Source organism: Canis aureus, chromosome 20, assembly GCF_053574225.1.
Source record: "Canis aureus isolate CA01 chromosome 20, VMU_Caureus_v.1.0, whole genome shotgun sequence".
In the NCBI taxonomy this organism is placed as follows: domain Eukaryota; kingdom Metazoa; phylum Chordata; class Mammalia; order Carnivora; family Canidae; genus Canis; species Canis aureus.
The window spans coordinates 52,428,183-52,450,491 of record NC_135630.1 but is presented as its reverse complement, the minus strand read 5'-3'; the positions used below and the strand labels follow the sequence as shown (position 1 = coordinate 52,450,491).

Below are 22,309 nucleotides of genomic sequence, written 5' to 3'. Positions count from 1 at the left end.
CAACAGAGCAATTTGACCCAGAACGCTTAGTGACAGTCCTTTTGGATGAAAATCTTTACAGGGCCTTTTAATTAGGAATTGACAGGGTGATTAACTTATAATTCACGAAAATAAATGTGGAAAAGAGAAGTACAGGTCAATTTCTAGCTGTGTTAAACTGTAAGGACAGCAGCATTGGCAAGTGATTGTTCCTTTTTAACAGCTTTTCTAATTTTTCTTAATTGGATCCTTTGTTTTCTAATTGGATAGAGAGAACCATCATATGGCTTTCAATTACTAGCTGTGGCATGGTGATCCTGTCATGTGGCACACACTAAGTAAAGTCACACCCCCAACATATAGGACAAAATAAATACCGCCTCCGCAAAGTTTTTTGTATTAGTGTGAAAGAGGAGCAATCTTTCACAGCCTGGGTAGGTAAATCCATGCTGAAGTGAGATGTACCAACTAGCTTCCTTTTCCAGGGACACTATTTTGGACTTGTGTTCCCATTCTACAGACTAAGTTATAATTTCTTAAAATATTTAGTCATCACAATATGGAAATGCTCCTAAAGATATAAGATTATCATTGCGTGATGGAAAATGTTTAAAAGCACACACAGGCACACATACAAATATACATATAAACACAGGCAGGAGAAAATACCAGTTACCCTTACAGATTTTTTTTTTTTTTAAAGAAACAAAGGTTTTCTATGGCTTTCTTTGGTTAATCTTATTCACTGGTCAAAATTAGATTAAAAAGGTTACCGTTCCAGTGAAACTTTACTTGACTCACCCCAGGCACAATTTGTTATTTGGTTCTCTGTCAACCACTGAACTTTGTTAATATTTCTGTACTAGCTTCTGCTTGTTCACTCATTCAAAATGCTTTTTGAGCATCTCTGTGTATAGGTGCCGAACCCTGGGGCAGCATGGTTATTAAGGTGGCTGAAGTGCTTGATCCTAAATTAATCTTTAGATGATTTTCTCTCTTATTGGACTATGGACCTTACAAAAGGTGGGAATTTGCCTTATTTTATATTTGTATTGCTACTGCCTAGACTTGTACTTGACTCCAATGAGATGATCAAGAAGTGCTCATTTTTTAAATGTCTTCTTGGTGAAGAATATTTATCAGTTTTATAAAATCTAACCCCTTAGTGGGTCAACCTAATATACGTACATTCTTGGCTTTAAAACTTGGAACAGTTGATATGACCATCATTAAACTGTCTTTGGAATGTTCGGGAATCTAATGACCCTTTGCTGTCACCCTTTTTATGCCATCGGATCCTCTGATGGGTGCTTTGACTCAGTACTGCGGAATGGTATTGTCCCTGAGAGGAAACACAGTCTCTGATTCAATGCCCTTAGCAACCAGGAACAGGACACAGCTGGGGTTTGAATCAGGCTAAATCCCATCAGATGGAAAATCAAGAAGCTGGTGCTTTTGAAGATTATAAATCTGGAAAGCAGCAGAGACGTGGGGCTATGAGTCCCTGCTCGAAGCAGGTAGTGCCACTTCTCTTTGGCCATTAGTGCTATTTCTTTCTGGCTGATGCTCCCAGGATAACTTTGAAGATGGACACAGGAAGGGGTACGATTTAAACGTGGGGACCACTAAACCCACTCTCCCCCCTTCAGAAAGGGAAGTAGTTAAGATCTTGGAGAAGATGTAAATCAAAATATGGAATGTCATGGAAATAAGAGGACTTGAAATAGAATGTCAGCAACTCTTGTTTCAGATCTCCGTGTTTTTCTGAAAGGCGTAAGCACAACTTTACATAGAAGAGCTTGAGGCTGGCAAACCTATTAGTCCACTGTTACCAGTGGGCTAGTTCTGCCCACTGGTTCGTGCTTCTGCCTCGTGTGACTTGCCTTGGCTTTGTGGTGTGTGTATACGTCCCACTTGATGAAACTACTCTTCAGCATTTATTGCGGTTGCTTCTCTGTTCTTGGCCATGAGCCGACTTACTGGCACCATTGCCAAGATGAAGACATTCAAGAGGGGCAAGGTAACTTCTTTTAGCCTACATGGAGCTGCCTTCACATCCGGCTATCTCTTGAGCATACTCTCTCCCTGTATCATACCCCATCTACGTAGGGAGCCTATGCCTTTGAGCTCATTACGGCTCAGAGTGTTTGCTTTTGAATCCATGCTTCACACATTTTATTTACATGCTTTATTTTTCACTTTACGAACAAATCGATAACTAAACTTACTCTTCATTGCACTGGATTAATTTTATTTATTCCTTTTGAATTTGATTAAAAAACTGTCAGACAGAAGTCTACATTTTTATCAGCAGAATACTTTCACAAAACCAGGTATGAGATGTGTTCAGCTAGAACATACTTTTCAAAAATAAAACAATGTTTGAAAAATTCTAGACAGTTACTCCTTTGTTTATCCATGACAACTGGAACTAACCATGGATAAAGCAATCCAAGTCTAGTCAAGTAATCCTTAGGGCATATGAAAAAAAAAAAGGCTTTTTAGAAAGTTCTTTCTAGATGGATTTAATGTAATTCACCAATAAAGCATCCTCAGAAGCATAATAAAAATTCTACTTAAAATGACATAGCCAGGGCAGAGGAAGATCTACAGTTTGATGAAGATTCAAAATGGATGCTAACATTAAAAATGAGCAGTCATGCAATTCCTGTATGATATAAAGATCAAAATTCCAGGACACTAATTTTGCTTCTAATTTATAAGACAGTATGTTTCTGGGACTACAAATAGTGTATATGTATGTGTGCGTGTGTATTTTACATATGTGTGTGTGTGTGTGCGCGTAATCTTCAATGGTAAATGATTTGAACTCTCTTTTTTTCTCTTCAGAAAAATTGCCACTCAACATGTTGCATTTGTGAATTTCACCAACTAGCATTGAGGATAACCGGGCTGTATTTTATATTTGCACACGCAAAAATGCTCCTGAAAGATGAAATAACATCTATTTTAGTGGAGAACCTGATCTTTTTTGTGCTATATAAAAATGATTAGTTTCTGACTTCTTCCCTCTTTTGGTTCTATTCATGTACAAGTAAGAGCATGGGGACATGCGCGAGGCAGCCAGGGTAGTGATAAGGCTCACCTGTGTGCCCGCATACCCATATTGACAACACTCACACTGACACGATTCCACACCCAACGCCTAGGAGCAGTTTTGAAACTGTCTTTTGGATATGCGTGGTGCTCTGCACACTATTTTCTAGTGTGGAGCACGCATAATGAATGCCTAGAAATGCTCGAAGGAATAGCAATGAAGGGGTTAATGTAGAACACATATAGGCAAATATTGTCAACTATTTTATTCAAATGTTTGGAACTTAAACACAAAATTATCATTAAGTTTTCACAAAATGAGGCATCTGTCGCTTGAAAGGAAAAAAATATTTCAGAAATATGTTTACAGAAATGTAAAAATATTAGGCATCGAGACAGATGTGAACATATTCAGTCACTTGTCTTGCCTGTCAGTCTTCCTCTGAGCCGAAGATCTTATTGTACTCACTCAGCATGAGCTCAGCTATCTGGTTTTGGTAAACCATATGTACCGCCATGTTCCCCATTTCATCTTGAGCTCGCAGAAGGGTAGGTCCAAATACAATCCCTAGGCTTTGAGTGGACATGAGGTTCTTGGAGGCTTTGGCCACAATCCTGGAGAGGGATGGGAAAGAGAGAAGATTCTATGAGTTTGAAGCAAAATTGTGGCTACTTTGGATGTATAAAATTCTGTGTTCTTGAATTCTTTTTTCTTTCTTTCAATTTAAAGAAAGACAGTAAGGGCAGTGATTGGCTTTGGCAAAACGGAGAATGCAACACAGGCAAGACATTTTTCTACTTCTAGAAAAACTGCAACTACCATGACATTTGAAAATCTTCTACTCTTCATGCTTTATTGTATGAAAAAAGAACTGATGACTTTGGGGAGAGGGATTCACTGTCTTGTCCGGCTTTTTATCCCTGTAGTACCCGGATGTTGTGGGTGCTCAAAAGATGTGGGATGAATAAATAAATAAACAGCAAAAATTACTGTGGAGACTTAACAAGATTTGGCCTTCGAAATGTTTATAGTCAATGGAGGAATCAGGTGTGACATGCCTCAAATCTGTAAGAATCCAAACACAATAAATAGAATAATATATGTATAGTTAATGATAATTGACATAGATTTTTAGAAAATAAGTTTTTAGTGATTGGAGTGAGAAAAGTGTTCCTGACAAATGCTAACTGCAAGATGTTTTGTAGAGAAGGTAGGTTCTGAGACACTTAGGTGTATGCCAAATTCTAAGTGTCTCCACTCATTTTGGACATCGCGTTGAGCTCACACCTCAGTAAAATACAGAATCCTGTAGAATTTGCACAGGAAAAGAGTCCCATTGGAATCGAAGACATGTTTGCTTGTGTGAGGACTGTAGCGGGGAGCTGGAATACCAATGACACATTAGGATGTGGTTTTATTAATGGTTAACGCTTCGCCTGTTTCAATACAGGACTCTTAAAAGGAAAATAAAACCCCATTCTAAATACTGAGACTTTTAAACAGTGATGCTTATTCTTACCTTTGAAGGCTACTTAATTTTATATCAACATTAGGAAGGTGAGGTTTGAGTGATGTTGAGGAAATAGGGTTAGCATATGGAAGGACAGGGTGCTGAGAACACTAAACTCGCACATCACCAGACATCCCAACGCAAGGGAACCATGAGTGTGGAGAATAAAGTGAGGCAAAGGAACGTCACTGCAAGGCAGAGGGTCTCCATCTCAGAGCCTATGGTGGAACATTGGAATGCTGGACTCGAGAGGACCCTATGTTTGATCCGCTCTCAGAGGAGGCAGGAAGACTTGCTTTATTTCCATCTTTTCACAAACCCAGGTCTTTGAAGTACCATTTCTGTTACCAAGAAGCCATGCCTTCTGTCTCCTGAATGAAACTAAGGACCAAAGCCATGGATTTAGGATTCTCCACTGCACAAGTTTACAGCCAGCAAATGCCCTTGACCTAATCAACATTAAAAAAAAAAAAAGTATTGTTCTAAGCAATGGTATTATCTGACTTAATCCGCATAGTCATTCCACAAGGTGGCTTCTGTTATTAAGCCTGTTTTACAAGTGAGAAGACTGAGGGTGAGAGAGAAGTGAAGTGCTTGCTGTCACACGGAGCTGAGGTGCAAACCCAGGCAGTCTGGTTTCGGTGCCTTTGGAAGCATCATTGCCGTGGTGTGGGCTAGGACTCCTACCCTTCGTTACTGGCTGGTTTTTCATTCTGCCAACTTCCACGAGATCATAAGATCCTTCCATAGAAGGTCTGAATTTGTATTCCTTACTGTAGAATTGTGATTGACAGCCTGATTCGAATAGATTTATTGTGTGCAAAAGGACTCAAATTTTGACTGAATATTCAAGATTTCTGTCTCCTGTTTTTCACTTTTTATCTGCTTTATTTTGCAGGCAGAGCTTTTATCTGCTTTATTTTGCAGGCAGAGCTGTGAGCACTGTTGTCTTAGCTACATTCTAGAAGGGGTCCTCATATTTTAGGGCATCAATGAGTTATCAGAGACTTCAAGTTTAACGTTTCCTTTGAAATATAAGAAACTCTGCCACTTTGCTACTGCATTTACCAACTCTGCAGAATGACTTAAACATTCTCTTAACCCGGAGTTGGGGCCAATGGAGTGAGTGAGACTTTGCTTCTCTTTAATACACCTGTTGACCTCTGCTTAAGATCTCTCTTGAGCCTTTCCCAGAGCCTCTTATTATAGAAGTCATTAGTAAGATTCACTGTGAAGGAAAAACAGAGTTTTCTTTTTTGGTTTTAAAGTAAGACCTTTTTGTGTACTCCTTCATTGACTCCATCACAATTAAAAAAAAAAAAAAGCTTGCTAAGGCAAATAGAGAAAGAAAAAAGAAAACATAACTAATCACTAGAGTACCTATTAGGTAAAAGTTGCTTTAACAACTTCATCTAGAGCTAGCAAAGATCTAAGTTGACAAGATTTTTCTAGCAGAGAACAGGGCGCAGAGGTAATAGGGCACGGAGAAGGTAGAAATAGAAGCAAAAATGTAATGAAAGAGTGAAGATATAAGGCCTCTTGGCCAACAGGGTAGAAGAAGATTAGGACCGGTTCCAGGGAGACTGCAAAGGGAGGGGATGATGTGAAGATTAATTGAGGATTGAAGATGGATTTTCTTATTCAATAACAGCTGTAATTTCAGTTAGTAGCAGGACAGTGAAATCCCAGGAGACAGAACTGCATCAAACTCAAAAAGGGGGAGCTAGAAATCCAGGGACACCCAAGAGCTGACTATTGGAGAGAGCGCTCGGGGCTGTCAGGAGGACACAAGGGTAGAGGTGGAAGAGATCTGTAGCATCTGGAGAAACTTGGGTAAGGGGAGGGGGCCCTCAGCTTTCCAGGGCATCCCAGTAAGCAACGGCGTATAGGATGTGGGCCATGAGGGGGGATGGATGAAGGCCGAAATGGGGCTAGACTAGTTTTCAGTTTTCCCCAAGCTCTTCATGTTCTTCCTTCTCAGCCAAAGGCCTGGTCTTTGAATCCAGAGTAGGATCAAATCTAGAGGAGGACACTGAGACAGAGTTTAAATAGGATGGAGAGTAGGAGGCTAGAACTGCAAGTCAGACTCCACCTCGGGGAAAGATTTCTCTATCTCAGCCAGTGGGTTATGCAAGAGGACTCTTGTAATGGATTTCTGCCAATGCATCGGTTTCCTAAATTTCCTGTGGACAAATGTTCATTTTGTGCTCTTATGCATGTGTGAATGTGGAGCATTCATTCCATCGCAAACTTGTATCCTTTCTGTCCATTTCTCTGCACACTTTCTACTTGACTTTAATAAAACCGGCTTTAACTTATGAGTGCTTTAAAATAATCTTGTTATCAGTAGATTTTATTAAACAACAGAGTTTTTTGTATTCTTGTTATATTTACATTACCGCAGGTTAAATTTCCCTAACAGCTTGGAATTTTTTTCCTAATTTTGGAAAATCAAGTTACGTGCAGCAACTTTTAGAAAAATCAAATGTAGTTGAGAAAGTAAGTTAAGAAGACAATGTGGAAGTGTATTAAATAGAATCCATGCTTTCTGATTCACTGTTAGAGAATGTGTGCTTGTGTGTGTGTGTGTATGTTTATATATACTTCAATTATTTTTCTGAATATCAACCAACCAGTAGCTGAGTGTTGAAAAATCAAACAACTTTTCAGTTAGAAAAGGTGCTGAGAACGAAGACTGATTTGGGGTAGCAATCACGATCTACCAAATTATGATTCGTGTCTATAGGCAAATACACTGTCATATCAATGTTTAAATCAGATTAGATTCCCTTCTAATAGTGGGAAGCAAAGAAGTCCCTCAAACAGAGGATGTCTTGGAAAATGTATTAAGGCCATTGCAAACTTCCTGACTAAAATGTGAACTTACCTATTGTCTACCTCAACAAACTGTTAAATACTTAAGTGGTTGGTTTAGGACCCCAAAGAGAGTCAACCATAATTTCAAAGTACTGCCAGCATACTATCCTGAAAATTTATTTGAATCTCAGGGTTTTTGTGTGTGTTTGGTTTGTTTTGTTTTTACTTCAAATCATTGGATATCAAAATTCCCACTCCCGCTGTGGGGACCAGCTGGGTATTACAAGTGCCATTATTTCTAAAGACTTGAACTAGTAAACATATGTAGAGAGAAACATAGGCTAGTAAAGGAAAGAAAAGCCATGCATGGAAAAAAAATCCAATCTAGTACCAAAGATGGAAAACTCTCAAAAACAATAAGTTATTCTTCCAGTAGCTTAAAATGCAGTTGAATTGTATTTTTGGAAGGGAGGATCTGACTCAGAAACCATGCAGATTTTTACTACGGGTCTGATGATATCTTTCACTAAAGTGGATTCTGCAAACCCCCTTTCTGTGATAAGAGTTACAAAAATAGACATTTCAGAGTAAAATAACTTTTGGAGAAAATTGTATGCCATTTTTTCCCTTGGATATTCACAATACACAATAGCATAATAAAGGCTCTGAAAAGTCCTGAAGAAAAATATCCCTGCTCATCTTTGCTTGACTCACATCTTCTCTAGCTGACTCAGATGTCATAGATCTCTTTCCTGAGGAGTTATGTTTTAGGAAATGCTGCTCTTAGCTTGCTTTGCTAAAGGCCTACTATGTAAGTTTGAAAATGTTATGGATCTTGCCCTCCTATGCCACCTGGCTTTGGAACTCTGTAGCAGCTGACTCAAAGAGGTCAAATTGTGGTCATTTCTGGAAAGTTCCACCCCTCTGGTCGGGCTTAGATTTCATTAGGCCTTAAACTCCATGACAGTGTTGTAAATTTTGAGCTACGATTTAACCTGTTTTCGGCAAAGAAATGAAAGAAACTCCCCTTCTATGGCAAAACAAAGACCAAAAGGCAAAAGAACACATCTGAACGAGAAAGGTGAGAGCAAAGACATGGTTGAAAGATTAATGTACAGTGAACTGATGGATGGGTAAGGAGGTGCAAAAACATTCCGATCTTATAACAATATTTGGGAATTCCTCTACATGGTTGTTTACTCGCCATTAATTTATTCCCAGAAATTCTTACAGCAAAGATTCTAAGCAACATGAAGAGCTCGAAGTTTAGTGACTGTTAATGCTTGACTAATAGGAAAAAAGATCCCAAACTGCACTCTTTCGAAAATGGCTATTTATTAATACTGCTTAGTTTAAAATAGCCTGACAAAAATAATTATGATTTTTTAAATTTGTTCATGAAATAGCACTTGATATACATTCACTGTAAAAGCAATTCTAATACTGTTAAGTAAAATTCAAGTTTATAAAATCTTGAAATGGGTAAGAATTCATTTTTCTGGCAAGAGCTGCAAAACTGATATATAGTTTACAGCATAAAAAGGAGAGGAAATGCCAGAGCTACTTTTTGTTGGGTCCAAATGGAAGGAGCAATGATCCATCAATTTAAGATTATTTTAGAAATAATCTATGATCCGGTGCTACAGATGTTGGACCCCAGACAAAAAAATCCTTGCAGCCTTCTGCTGGGTAAGTTTTTTCCAAAAGTGAGCTGAATTGCTAACCCAAAGAAATTTCTTAGTTGCTTTAAATCACAACCAAATGACTCAGACTGAAAGAGAGCTTTACTATAAAACTCAAAATTAATGCTGAATTAAGAAGACCAAAGCATTTAATAATAGTTCAGCTCCAAACAAATATACAGATGCAAACTTTCTTTTAACTCTGTGCTTTGCTGTTACCATAGTGACTTGCAGAGGAAGTTGAAAGCCACATAATTGCCTGCAGGACAACTCTCAAGTTATTGGAGGTGTATTAGAAGTGCTCCCTTCCCTATCTCTGGAATGCTGTTATTTTCCAACACACATAACCTTAGGATGGTTTAATTTGAATGGGGAAATTGTGGTGGTAAATGTTTTCTTGCCATCAGGTCACACCTGCTGAGAAAATACAGCTTAGGCACTTGTATGTGAAATGTTACTTGTGACTTTGCCCACTTAAGTGAAGAGAAGCTGTTAAAAATAGAATAAATTTTAAATGTGCTTGACTTATGATTCACATGTGCTACGACTATTTTGAGGGGATCCTTGCTAACCATAGCTTGCCTACCCTCTTTTGTACAAAGTATGCTACTGTCTACAGTGGTCTTTATCTCTTTTTTTTTTTTTTTTTTTAATAAGACTGAGGACTAAGGAGAAATTCAATCTTTTCCTTTGCAGTCATGGCTGGATGTTAGAAAAATTTTCAAATATTGCAAAAGCAGAAGAATGCTCATAAATGTTTTTGTATTTAGCACTAATGTGTGTTGACATGGTCATTCACTGGTATTTCAGCCATCTTTAATATGTTAACTTACAAATCATTTGGTTTGAACTGATTTTAAAGTATTCAATTTTACATCTAAATATTACATTATTTTTTTCTTTCTTTTTTTTTTTTTTTACATTATTTTTTTCCAAAGCAAGTTGACAACTACTCTTCTAAATGGGCATCATCCCTATATTCTGACATTTTTGCTTTTAAATAATCTTTTAAACCATGTGCATGTAATTCCCTCAAAGCACATTATGGAAAAGGAGCTTCATATGGCAGTTGCATATTCATAGCTGACATGGCCTTATTCTTTGCAATTAGTAAATACCTTTTTACGCTGACTTCAGTGTAGAAGATTGAAACATTTTCAATTATTTACTTGTTTCATACTCATTGATTGCACATTAGAGGGAGATTCTAAAGTATCTTTAAAGCAATATTCAGAATATCTAACAAGATTAGAAGGACTTAGTAAAGTAAAATAATAATAATAATAATAATAACTTATGTCTAGGGGAATGTGTATTCTATATGGTAACAACACTATAGATAAAATGGGATATTATAGCCAAAGCCCTTGTATAATAGATAATATAAAAAATAATCACTAATGATAATTACTAGTTGTTGAATATCTATTACGTGTTAATCACCGTGCTTCAAATAGATCACAATTTTCAAAGTCAGATTTAAAAATTGTTTTTTTTTCTGATTAAAAGTAACATCAGAATTTGGAGGGTTTAGAAAAGTATAATAAAAGGAAAAACCCATCAGTAACCATGAACAATAGCTCAATGTAACTAGTATTCATTTATAAAAAATCTATTGAGTGCCTACTAGGTATTGGACACTATTTTGGATGTCAGGGATAGTGCAGGGGGTGAAATAGACAAAATCTTTGCCCATATGAAGTTTATAATCTAGTGGGAAAACCAGACAACAAATAATACACCAACAAATATACAGTGTGATTTTAGTCACTGAAATACAGGAAAAACTGAGAAGTAGTTCTTCCGCTGATCCCTTTTAAAAAACCCTAGTCACCAGGAATCCACCTCCAGAGATTCTTGTTTACTTAGTATGGGTGGAGCCTGCCTGCCTGCAGATAATATAACCCTCAGATAATTCTAATGAGCAGAGAGTAGTGGGAAATGCTACATGTGGTAGGCAGAGTACTCAGGGAGCCCCCCTGAAGGAAGGGACATTTGAGCAGAGATCTGCTTAGTTGCATATCCCAGGGGAGGGAAAATCCAAGGTAGGGAATAGTAGATGCAAAGCCCCAGCCATGACACTGTGCTTGGTTCTAGAAACAAAGAAGGGGAGAGTGTGGCTGAAGACTGGGGAGTGAGTCAGAGGAGGTAGGGAGGCTTTGAGGAGTCTCATGGGCCTTGGTAAATGTTCAGGATCTAATTCCAAGAGTGTAGGAATCTAATCTTGGGTTTTGAGCAGGAGCATGACACTGTCAACATTTAGGTGATATGAAGTATAAATAATTTATCTTCATATGTATTTGAGAAATCCTTTTTATATAATTTATACCCAGCATTTTTCACTTTGATCATGAGCAATTCTCATGTCTTACATATGTAATACTTATTATTGCCTCATTACCGTATATGGGACAGAATGGCTTGTACCCTAACCCTAAGTGAAACAGATATATAAAAACATCTTTCCATGGTTTCTTCCTCCACATTTTGGAGTATTTCCTTAGGCAATGATTCCCAACCAGAGGCAATTTTGACCTCCATCCTGCTCCCACCCCCAACATTTGGCAATGTTGAAAACATTTTTGATTGTCATGACTGGGCGGGGTGTTGCTACTGGCATCCAGTGGGTAGAGGCAAAGGATGTCCATAAACATTCTACAATGCATAGGACACACTTTTCAACACACAAAAAAATTTGCAGCCCCAAATATCAATAGTGCTGCTGTTGAGAAACCCTGCCTTACAGTAAAATAGTAGAAATGTAACGACTAGATCAATGGTTCTCAAACTTTCTCATTCGTGAGATTCATTTGGAAGCCATGTTAAAACACAGATGGCAGAGCTCTACCTCCAGATTTCTGATTCACCAAGTGTGGGGAGGGATTTGAGAATTTGCATTCCTTACAAGTTCCCAGATGATGATACTGCTCCTCCAGGGACCACACTTTGAGGACTCACACTAGATCATTAAGTTACAGCTCTTCTTTTTTAAAAATATGATAACATGTGGGAGGGCCTACTAGTCCTGTGAACATCATCGTCATCTGGTACTACTCTTTAAAATAGTTGCCAATTGATAGGCATTTTTCAATGGCCTGTCATTCCTTGAACTTAGGATTCTTTGAATTCGGAAATGTGTGCAAAGTTAAAGAAAAAATAAACAGCCATGTGGTGGATATTCTCTTCTGTGAATAGCTATGCATATCTCCTGCTCCCTTTCTCCTTAAGAGCGTGTAATTTTGTGTGTTTGTTACTTCAACCCATTTTATTTATCTTGTATGACAAAACTAATGCATAAACTTTGAAAAAAAAAAAGTCCTAATCAGGAATATACAAAGTAAAAGAGTAAAAAACCTCCCATTTTCTAGTCAAACTCCTTAATGATAACTAAAATTAATAGATGGATATTTTTTCTGGATGTTTTTCTATCATCTATCATCTATCTATCTATCTATCTATCATCTATCTATCTATCCATCTATTTATCATCTTAATATATATGTATTTTTCTTTTTTAAAAGAATAAAATTTAAAAAATACATAATATGCTACAATTTGCTTTTTCCCCTTTAACTATGTATCATGGGCATCTTTCCAAGTCGGTATATATAAAAATACCCCATCCTTTTTTAAAAGTTGTTCCATTTCATAGTATGGAAATACCTTAATTTATTTAACCATTCCTCTGCTGGTTGGCTTTAGGTTGCTTCTAAGTCTTTGTCATTAGAGACAATGAACATCCTTGTACCTACAGATTTGTAAGTTTTTCATGTATAAAGAAGCATGATATTTCATTATTTTTTGTTGTATTTATATTCTCCCAATTTTTGATTCTTTAATTTTATTCATTTACATTTTTATGTGTGCATACATAGTACTATTTCTTTTGGAATTTCTAACATCGTTTTTCTTATTATAAAATCCACTCATTTAAAGAGATCAGATAATACCATTAATGTTTTCTTCTAGCTTTTAAGATAATTTTATTTTTCAACATACCCTCTAATTCATCTTAAATATGTTTTAACAGGTTAAATGGGATGGTAATCTAGATTTATTTCTTTGTAAAAGCTGGCTAATGTCCCCAATAGTATTTGGTGGCATAAATTGCCCATTCCCCATTGATTTTTGATGTTATATTTTGAGGACAGTTCTTTATAGTCACAGACACACATACCTCGAATATTCTACTTTGCTGATGATCTCTGTGTATATTCTGAATGAGCACTTTGCCGTTTAAGTCATTTTAACTTCATTGTGTATTTGGGATATTCCTCCTATTTTTTTTTCTTTTTCAGATGTGAAACACAATTTTCAGGTCAAAAGAAGGAGCCTGATAAAAATATTGAATAATTTGACTAAAGCCACGTAGGAAATGGCAGAGCATAGATTAAGAGATGTAGATTTTTTTATTCCTCTGGAATATGGATGGTTTTTCCACAAATAATTGAGATTCAAGAATTGTAAGTTTGAAACCCAGGTGTTTCCTAATGGTGAGGCCTGAGGCCTAGGGAAGACTGGGGGAGAGAAGTGAGAGTCAACAAAAAGTCTTGCGAGACATATTATGATTTTTGTAATCACCTAATTTATGTTCAAGGATATGTTTACCGAGCTGAGAAGGGTGTCTTAGGTGGCAGAAAAACCACATGAATCTCTATTGCTTTTTCTCCAGATTCACACAGTGTTTTAAACTTTTGAAAACATTTGTTTCTCATTGTGATTGGAAATATACTATTGGCAAAATAGGTTGAGAATCTCAGGTATGGTTTCCCTTAGGTGCTTTTTTTTTAAGGTTTTATTTATTTAGTCATGAGAGACACACACACAGAGAGAGAGAGAGAGGCAGAGACACAGGCAGAGGGAGAAGCAGGCTCCACGCAGGGAGCCCGACGTGGGACACGATCCCTGACCTCCAGGATCAGGCCCTGGGCCAAAGGCAGGCGCTGAACTGCTGAGCCACCAGGGCTGCCCCCCCCCCCCCCCCAGGAGCTTTTAAAATGGTTTTAGCCATCCACATTTGACTGTGTCAGTAGTAAAAGAAGTCTTAATTTTTATGCCCCTGAACTCTGCTGATTCACCAGTAGCTGCTGATAACGTTAGCTGGGAAGACATTGATTTGGGGCAAAAGGCTAGGAAATATCTTACATGTTGGGATTATCTTTAGAAAACACGATAAGACCATCCTTATTCTCTACCTGAATTTGTCCAGTAAGGCAGTTGAGGAAATAAGTATGTTGTAGAAACATTTTATACAGAATATGGGGGTTGTGCATGGGCCAGCATTAATAGGCCAACCAAAATAAGGCACCTAATTATGAAGTATTAGTGGAAAATATGGAACTTAGATATTTGCCTAGTGATGTTAGATAAGACTAAAAGGAATGCTATCAATGTAGAAAGTCAGAATTCATCAGCCTCTTAGTTTTCCTTTTCACATAGGTGAGGAGAACAGCTATTTTACTTCCCACTAAGGGCATCTATATCAAACCTTCAGTAGTTTTCTTGAAAGTTGTCTCCTTGCTTAAAAGATCCCAGCATAGCTTGAAAGAGAATGAGTTGCCATTTGGGTATCATCATTCATTCCTCCATGCTTAATTTTACTTTCTGAGAAACCAAAAATTAGTTTTAGATGCTTTTTACAGTGACCTGACTTTAGGAGAGACACTGCACAACCAGAGAGCACCAAGGCAAATATGCCCAGCACTGTGGCGTACTCTTCAGTGGTGGGGTGCAGACACTGATGGTGGGTGTTACATTTGGAAAAGAGAATAGTTAGTGAAGTCATGATAACCGAGTGCCGAAAGCCATGACATAGAAGAAAAAGTTGACTTCCCTTTTGTAAATCCAGTTCCTGGAATTAGCCCAGAGACCGACTTCATCTCCACATGCAGAATTCAAGTTGTGAAAACAGAGGAGGTTTCTTCAAAAGATTCATGCTTATTACAGAAAATTTAGGAAAATGCAGACAAGTTGAAATAGAAAATGAAAATCTCTCATAATTCCACCACTTAGATATCACTACTATTAGTGTTTGGTTTTTGATGTTTCCATATGTGTACCAGAAAAATACTGTGAGCAACTGCCAAGGTTCTTAAATATTCTGAACTTAAAAGGGCCATGAGTCCCCCATGGGGAGGTTGTTCAGTGATGGTCAAGATTCTTCTATTCAATGGCAAGTTGAATAACATCTAAAATGTAGTTTGGGCTCCCATATTAAAATGAAAGAATGGACATTCTGGAAAGTCAAACTATCATTTGAGATGAGATGGGATAATATGTAATAACTAAGGTTTCTTTCCCAGCCTTCTGGGTACTTCTTACCTTTCCTCAAGATTCCCCAATGCTGCTGACTAGCAGCATATCAAGCTCAGTGAAGAGATGATGCAGCAGAAAAGTGGGGAACATGCTTTGGAGATTTGCAGAAGAGGGCATATGAATTCCAAGGACTGTATCTTTGAGTTATAAGATCCTAAGTGCCCAAGGACTCAGAGTTACAGTCAAGGCCTAACAAGTAGATTGGAGGGTAGATGAAGAGCCAGGCTACTCTGCTGGCAGACAAGAGAGAGATTCTCTGGGCTGGAAGAAGGAGAGTTAGGGAGAGGGGAGCTGAGACTTTGGTCAGGTCCCACAGAAGTGGTCCGGTCCCAAGCCCTTCCTACCCCATTCCTGGAAGATATAGGCTGTTAGAAGGTTTGAAGATTCTGAGATCAGACAGGCTCAAATTCTTCTTGGAGAAAACCTAGGGGTATAGTAGGATTCCAGAGTTCCTCATGTTTTATATACCAGAGATAGTTAGACATTTCTGCATGGTAGGTCTTGGGAAAGCTGAAGTCAGATAGGCTCACAGAGCTCTGCCTGGATGGGGACTCAAACAAGATTTGGGCCTGGAAGTTGGGGCTGATGACAGAAAAACAGGAGAGAATGAACATCAGCTTGGACAGGTGACAAGAGCCAGACAATTTTCCACCCTGCTTATCGGCCTTATTATCTTTTTCCAGTAGAATGTAAACATCTAAAGCACCAGGATTTCATTTGTTTTTGTTTAGTGCTATATCCCTAGACCAAGATTAGTATTTGGCTCATAGTACTAGGTGCTCAATAAATATTTATTGAAATACTGTGTAAATGGTTGCTCTACCTGGCCCCAACAAATGCTTAGGCTGTACACAGCCCTCCAGATCTAGAAATGGCCCAGGAAAATGTCTAGAAGACACTCTGAGTTGATTAAATCATCTAGAAGAATGGACCTTGAAAGGGAAATTGATTTTGATTATGGCACAATAATTACATTTCCTGCATACCTCAGTTTTACACCTACTCTGTGATGATAAGAACATGAAGGCAGCGAAGAGAGCAAGCATTTCTGAAGAGCTTGTGAAGGGCCTCTAATTGTACAGATTGCCTTTCCTTCCTATGTACTATTGACAATGAGTTTCCAACATGTACCCAGTTTGAACAAAATTAGAGGAAGGGACTTAGAATAGAATGTAATTTTTATCTGGTTTATATTATGGATGGTGGAAGTTAAAGATAATGACACCATCTAAAATCTGACCACCAAATTCCATTTTAGGTAAAATGCTCAATGTATCTGCAAAAATACAAACCCCTTCAAAATGTATATAATGCTTGGCTCAAAGACAGAAACTATTTATTTTGCTTTTACACATATACATTTATAATCTGTACTGCGGTAGGGAAATAAAGTGTGCCAGTTTCTACATATGTACTTGTACATATGGATGTTGGACTAACTCATGATTCTATTGTTTAGCTCACCCATTTGTAATCACCTGTTATAACAAATTCCATGAGCAGGATGTAGTGTGTCAATGTTTAGGGACCACGAGGAAGCACTCACTATACTGGGCTATACTAGAAGGGTCTTCTAGCCTGCAGACTCCTTAGAGATCATTCCTATCTTTACCAATGTGATAAGGACGGTGGCTCCTTTGGATACAGAGCTGGGCTACTTGGATTCCCTGCCTCGCTATAGGAAATGAAGCGAGTAGATGGCCTCAATTGTATTCTTCAAGTTTTACTTCAACTGCAGTGAGCCCCCTCACCCAAGGGCACTGGCTGACCCACTGCAGATACAAATGTGGCCCTTTCTTCTCACTGTGGGACAACACTGATGGGTTGCATGGACACCAGAGCTCCCAGTGGAGTTGGCTGAGGTTTTGTTCGGTCCACTCCTCTGTTCAACTTCTTCTGTCCAAATCTATTCCTGCCCTCTCCTTTCCACAGAGTTCCACAGTCCCTGCATATCAAACTCTGTTTCAGGGTCTCCCTGTGGAGAACATAGCCTGTGATTATTGATTCCAAAAGTGGTCCAAGAAAGGGATTTGGAGCTGGGTCACTTGCTGCCATTACGGCTGATAATGAAGAGTCTGTCGGTGACAGCCAAGCACAGTTAGGTCTTAGCACAAGATGGCAGACCAATTGTTAAAACTCTCACTGGAGGTGAATTGGGATGTTATGTCCATGAAGGAGAGAATAGTACTTGGAATAATGTATTAGGCATTTAAAAATAATGGTGGGAGTTTGTGGATGGTAACTGCAAGATCAATGAGATTGAAGGGTTATTGCTAAGCACCAGTGATACTCTCCAAAAATGTTGTTTGCAATTATAGGGCTTTTGCCTTGTAAATCAGGGTTGCCTATAGGAATGCCCATTACAGAACTAGGCTTTTGGATAACAATAGGGATAATAAAACGCTGAAATAATAGAGGCCAGGTGGTAGGACTTGATTGCTAGAAACCAGGTAGATGCAGTTACAATAATTAACAGCAGGGCCCACGGGCAGCCACAGGGACCTGACTCGGAGAATTATGAAGACAGTTAATAGAATATGGGATCCCCAAGAAAAAAAATAAATGGACAGGCAACAAGGATGTTATACAGCTTGTATCACTGTATTAGAATGCTACATCTCATCATAGTTTGGGCTACTACTGCTCCTGAGCACTTGGGGCTTCTTGTCCAGGGACCAGCAGGCCAGAAGAGTGACCATCTAGGCACAGGTCATTAACCCTGATCAAATGAAGGGAGTCAGGTTGCTGTTTTATAATGGGGACAGGGAGTAATATGTGTGACATCCAAATGATCCCCATGGGGTCTCCAAGTTCTTTGTCACCCGGTTGTGACAGAGATGGTTAATGGCTAGACTAGTGATCCTTGAGAAGACATGGTGATCAGAGCTTGGACCTCTAAGGGATAAAGGCCTGAGATGCTGCAGCAGGTCAGCCATCATGATCAGCAGAGGTGATAACTGAGGGTGAGGGGAACTAGAAGAGACTGTGGAGGAGAAGACAGTGAGGGTCAGTCACAGGCTGGGGCCCAGCTGCCGCTGCAGGCCTTGCTTTCAGCCTACCAAAGTTTCTCCCTCAAAGGCTTCCACAGAGTGAGGCCTGCTGGAGTCCTGGGGAACTGCCCTCCCCCCAAACATAAAGAATGGATTTTTACACTGTGGTGGACACAAGATATGTCCAGTTATCTCCTCAAGGAAGGACTATTCTCCCGGTTTAGATGCTAGGCAGCAGTGAGCTTCAGTGGTCTAGTCTTGCAAACTTTGCCTCAGCTGAAGAGAGCCTAATCCCAAGAGAGTCTCAGAGATAGTCCATAGTCAATGACTGATCATGGTGGAGGGTAAAAAGGCCAAGCCATTTTGGTCCATTTGGAGACAACTCTGATGGGCCATAGATGCTTCAGAACTCCTGTGTGTTGGCCAGACTTTGTTGGGTCACCTCATAGTTTGGCTTCTCTTTCTTTCTCATCCTGTTCCACTCCTTCCACTGGTGTTCATAGAAAACCATCACCGTGTCACATCCAACCTGTGATTCTAGTCATGAGCTCTGGGCAATCAGAGAAGTTCTAGTAAACAGAAAACTGCTTCAGAAAATGAGACCTGACATCTAGTTCAGAGTCTAGCTCTGACCAGCTCAGTGTTCATGAATCATTCCATTCCACTCCAAATTCATGTTTTATCATCAACAAAGGTGGGATAAAACCTACAAACTTCTGCGTATAAAACAAACGGTGGAGATAAAAAGTACAGCATAGAGAATATAGTCAATAATATTGTAGGCAATGTTGTAGGGGAAACAAACAAACCTGGGATGAAGTCCTCATGCCCTGTGTATAGAGTTTCATGTTTTCCAAACTTGTTCTTGGTATTTTAAAGCAGAGATTCTCAATCCCAGCTGCACGTTAATATCATCTATGGAGCGTTCAAAACCATATCAACATCTGGGACTAACCCACAGAGAATGTGTTGCATTTGGCCCACAGTGAGGTCTGGGTATGATAAAAACTCTGCATGTGATTCTTTGTGTGAGAGATGAGAAGCACTGGGCTTGGGTGAGCCTGGAATCTCAGAATACATTTTTTTTTTCCTCTTAATATGGTATATTGACTACATGGTCTTAGATAGTCCGAAAGGTTCTCCGAGCCTCAGATGCCTTGTCTAGAAAGTGAGGTTAATGGCCAAACTGACCTCTGGGGTTGTTTTGAAGATCAAATGAAAAGTGTGCACAAAGCTTTTCACAATTCTAGAAATGTTCGTTTTTATCATATGTGATAACATTTACTTCTGTTAATTGTTAGTTTATAAACAAGGAAAGGGAGGTTAGGACTCATTGGTTTTCTGCTTTGGCTAAAGCTTTTGAAAGAGCAAAGAAATTGCACAGAGATCCCGATTTAGCTCCCAGGATTGAGGCATGGGTCCCTGAGTTTCTAAGAAGTGTCACTGGCACATCTGATATGCAGCCCCCAGATTTGCCTGTGACGCTTTATAGAAATTCAGGCACTTTAAAGACTTTTGGCTAAATGACCTGTCTAAAGTTCACACAGCCCATTAAATAAAAAAGTCGAGACCCAAATCTAGACCTTTCTATGCGTCTCTTGAGTTTTATCTGCTCCCAGTCATACTGAGTTTTCATTCTTGCATGTACATCCTATCATGATATTATGTGTTAGTCATAAAATATAGTAATAGAGATAAGAGGGATTTTGAATTTAAAACATTGCATAAATATAATGTACTATGGTTATTAAATATTAAAATAATTACTCCTCTTCCATTAGAACTGAACCATATGATTTGTGCGCTTTTAGTGACTAAAAGGTGAAACTTTCTAGGTAACATATTTTTGAGAATATATGAACCAAGCACAAATTACACATAGTGACACCAAGGCTTGAAATAATGTAAGCAAGTGTAAAGTGAAACATTTCAGTGACTTCGAAGTAGAGTAATGTACTGCAACTGTCCTGTTCCCCTATCTTGAACACACTGACTTAATTTGGCATCACGAAGGAAGAGAATAGCATAAAGACAGAGAAAAGATAAATAGAGAAATGAAGATCATTTTAGTGTGATCATGACCAAGCCATTCATATTTCTCATATAGCCTGGAAACAATCTCATACTTATTGGAAGATGTGACCTTTAAATGTTCCTTACTTGCAAAAAGACAAATATTCTAGAAGCCGGGTGTTAGCTTGTGGAGTCATCTGTCCTGCCTGCCCTTCGATTGGAGGCTACTGCAGGGAGAGTGCAAATTGTAGATGAGCAAATGTGTTACTTATTCTTTTCATTTGCAGACTTAGGGGTAAGCTTCCGTTGACAGTTCTCTGATTTCTTTAACATAGCAAATCTTTAATCAGTCTAGATATGTTAAAATGTGATTTTTTACAGCGAATTGACCTGAGTTGAGTACTTGAGTTGAAATGTGTATTTTTCCCCCTCAAAAGCTGACTTGTAGCAAGAAAAAAAAATCAGATATTCTATGATATACTTTGCCTTAGTGACAAGATGTTTTTGGGGAAATCATCCAAGCTTGAAATAAAATCTTTATTGAAAGTAATTCTACATTCATGCCAGTCAGATACATTGTAGGATTAGACCAGATATCCCAGGGGAAAACCACGGTATATGCACCAGGCAGACTTGATTATTTGGACCTCCTGTCAGTTCTTAACTTGCTGACAATGGCTGAAGCATTCACGGCTGCTACAACTCTGTTTTCATCTTTATTTTGAGAGAAAGTTAATACACTTTACCTTAACTACGCCAAATGTACTGGAAAATAACCCAGTAATAAGATACACCCCGCCTACCAAGTGATATCCGTATGTAGAGAGCGTTTAGTTGTGCATTTTAAGGACACAAATATGAGCAGCAAATGACTGAAAGATATTGTGATTATTTTTTCTACTTGAACTTTTAAATTTTTCTGGCAAAGCCTCCCGAGTGCTGTCTTAAAATCAATGTGTATATGTAATCATGGAGCCAAGTAGATGGGCTCTCATTGTAAATTACCTTCAAATGGCAGAGCAGCCTTTTTAATATTAATTATTATTATCGCTACTATTACTACTACTCAGGAATAATTAGGTTATCAATGTTATTTGGTGTCAAAAAGAAAGACAGAGATGTGTTATGTGACATTTGGTTCAACTTAGAGAATCAACCACAGCTTAGGATATGGCTTTGGGGAAAAATCATAGAATTGTTTTTGGGGGCATAATTAACACCATAACGAAAGAAGAGAGAAAAAAGGCATACCTCCAAATTTAGACTTAGATTCTGATTCATTGTGAAAACAACATATCATTATAGTTCTAGAGGAAAAGAAAAGGGATGACCCCCCCCAACTAGATGGTTTTTTTTTTTTTTTTTTTAGATGTTTGATACTAACCACGTTCATTTAAAAATTCAGAACTTAATTCTGTAGTTCTCTTTTTTTGGTTGTATATTCTAAAATTCATTGCTGTCATGTCACCAAAGAATGAAAACAAGAAAATGAAGTGGCCCATGACTCACGTTTAAGGACAGAAATGATAGTCTGGTATCACGTGCTCCGAAATTATAACCTACTCCCCTTGACAAAGAAGTCTCCATGCGAAAAGAACATGTGTTTGAGAACCACATTTCCTACCTGAGCAATGCACTGGTTAAAAAAGTTAAAACTTCAGTTTAAAAGACTTGTTTTTAAATTTACAAAGATCATTATGTGTCCTTCAGTGGGTGACTGGATAAACAAACGGTTGGACATACAATGGAACATTATTCAGCGATAAAAAGGAGAAGCTATCAAACCACAGGAAGATGTGAAGGACTCTTGAGGCATATTACTAAGGGAAAGAGGTCAGTCGGAAAAAGGGTGAATGCTGTGTCTCCGAGTATCTGACATTCTGGAAAAGGCAAAACTCTCGAGATAGTAAAAGATAGGTGGTTGTCAGGAGTTAGCAGGAAGGGA

General features: G+C 38.4%; 1 protein-coding gene and 1 long non-coding RNA gene across 3 annotated transcripts in view; one reads left to right on the top strand and one right to left on the bottom strand.

Annotated features, from left to right (window-relative positions):
• LOC144291801 (uncharacterized) overlaps positions 1–22,309 on the top strand; it is a 129,955-nt gene that overhangs the window by 88,758 nt on the left and 18,888 nt on the right. The gene's annotated exons all lie outside the window — the stretch shown is intronic.
• The window catches only part of ARHGAP15 (Rho GTPase activating protein 15), a 608,201-nt gene continuing 589,179 nt past the window's right edge, over positions 3,288–22,309 (bottom strand). For both annotated transcript variants that reach the window (XM_077861593.1, XM_077861595.1), the window contains one exon: positions 3,288–3,651. In XM_077861593.1, coding sequence (XP_077717719.1) covers positions 3,468–3,651 — 184 coding nt within the window. In that variant the 3' untranslated portion in view covers positions 3,288–3,467. The remainder of the gene's footprint in view (positions 3,652–22,309) is intronic.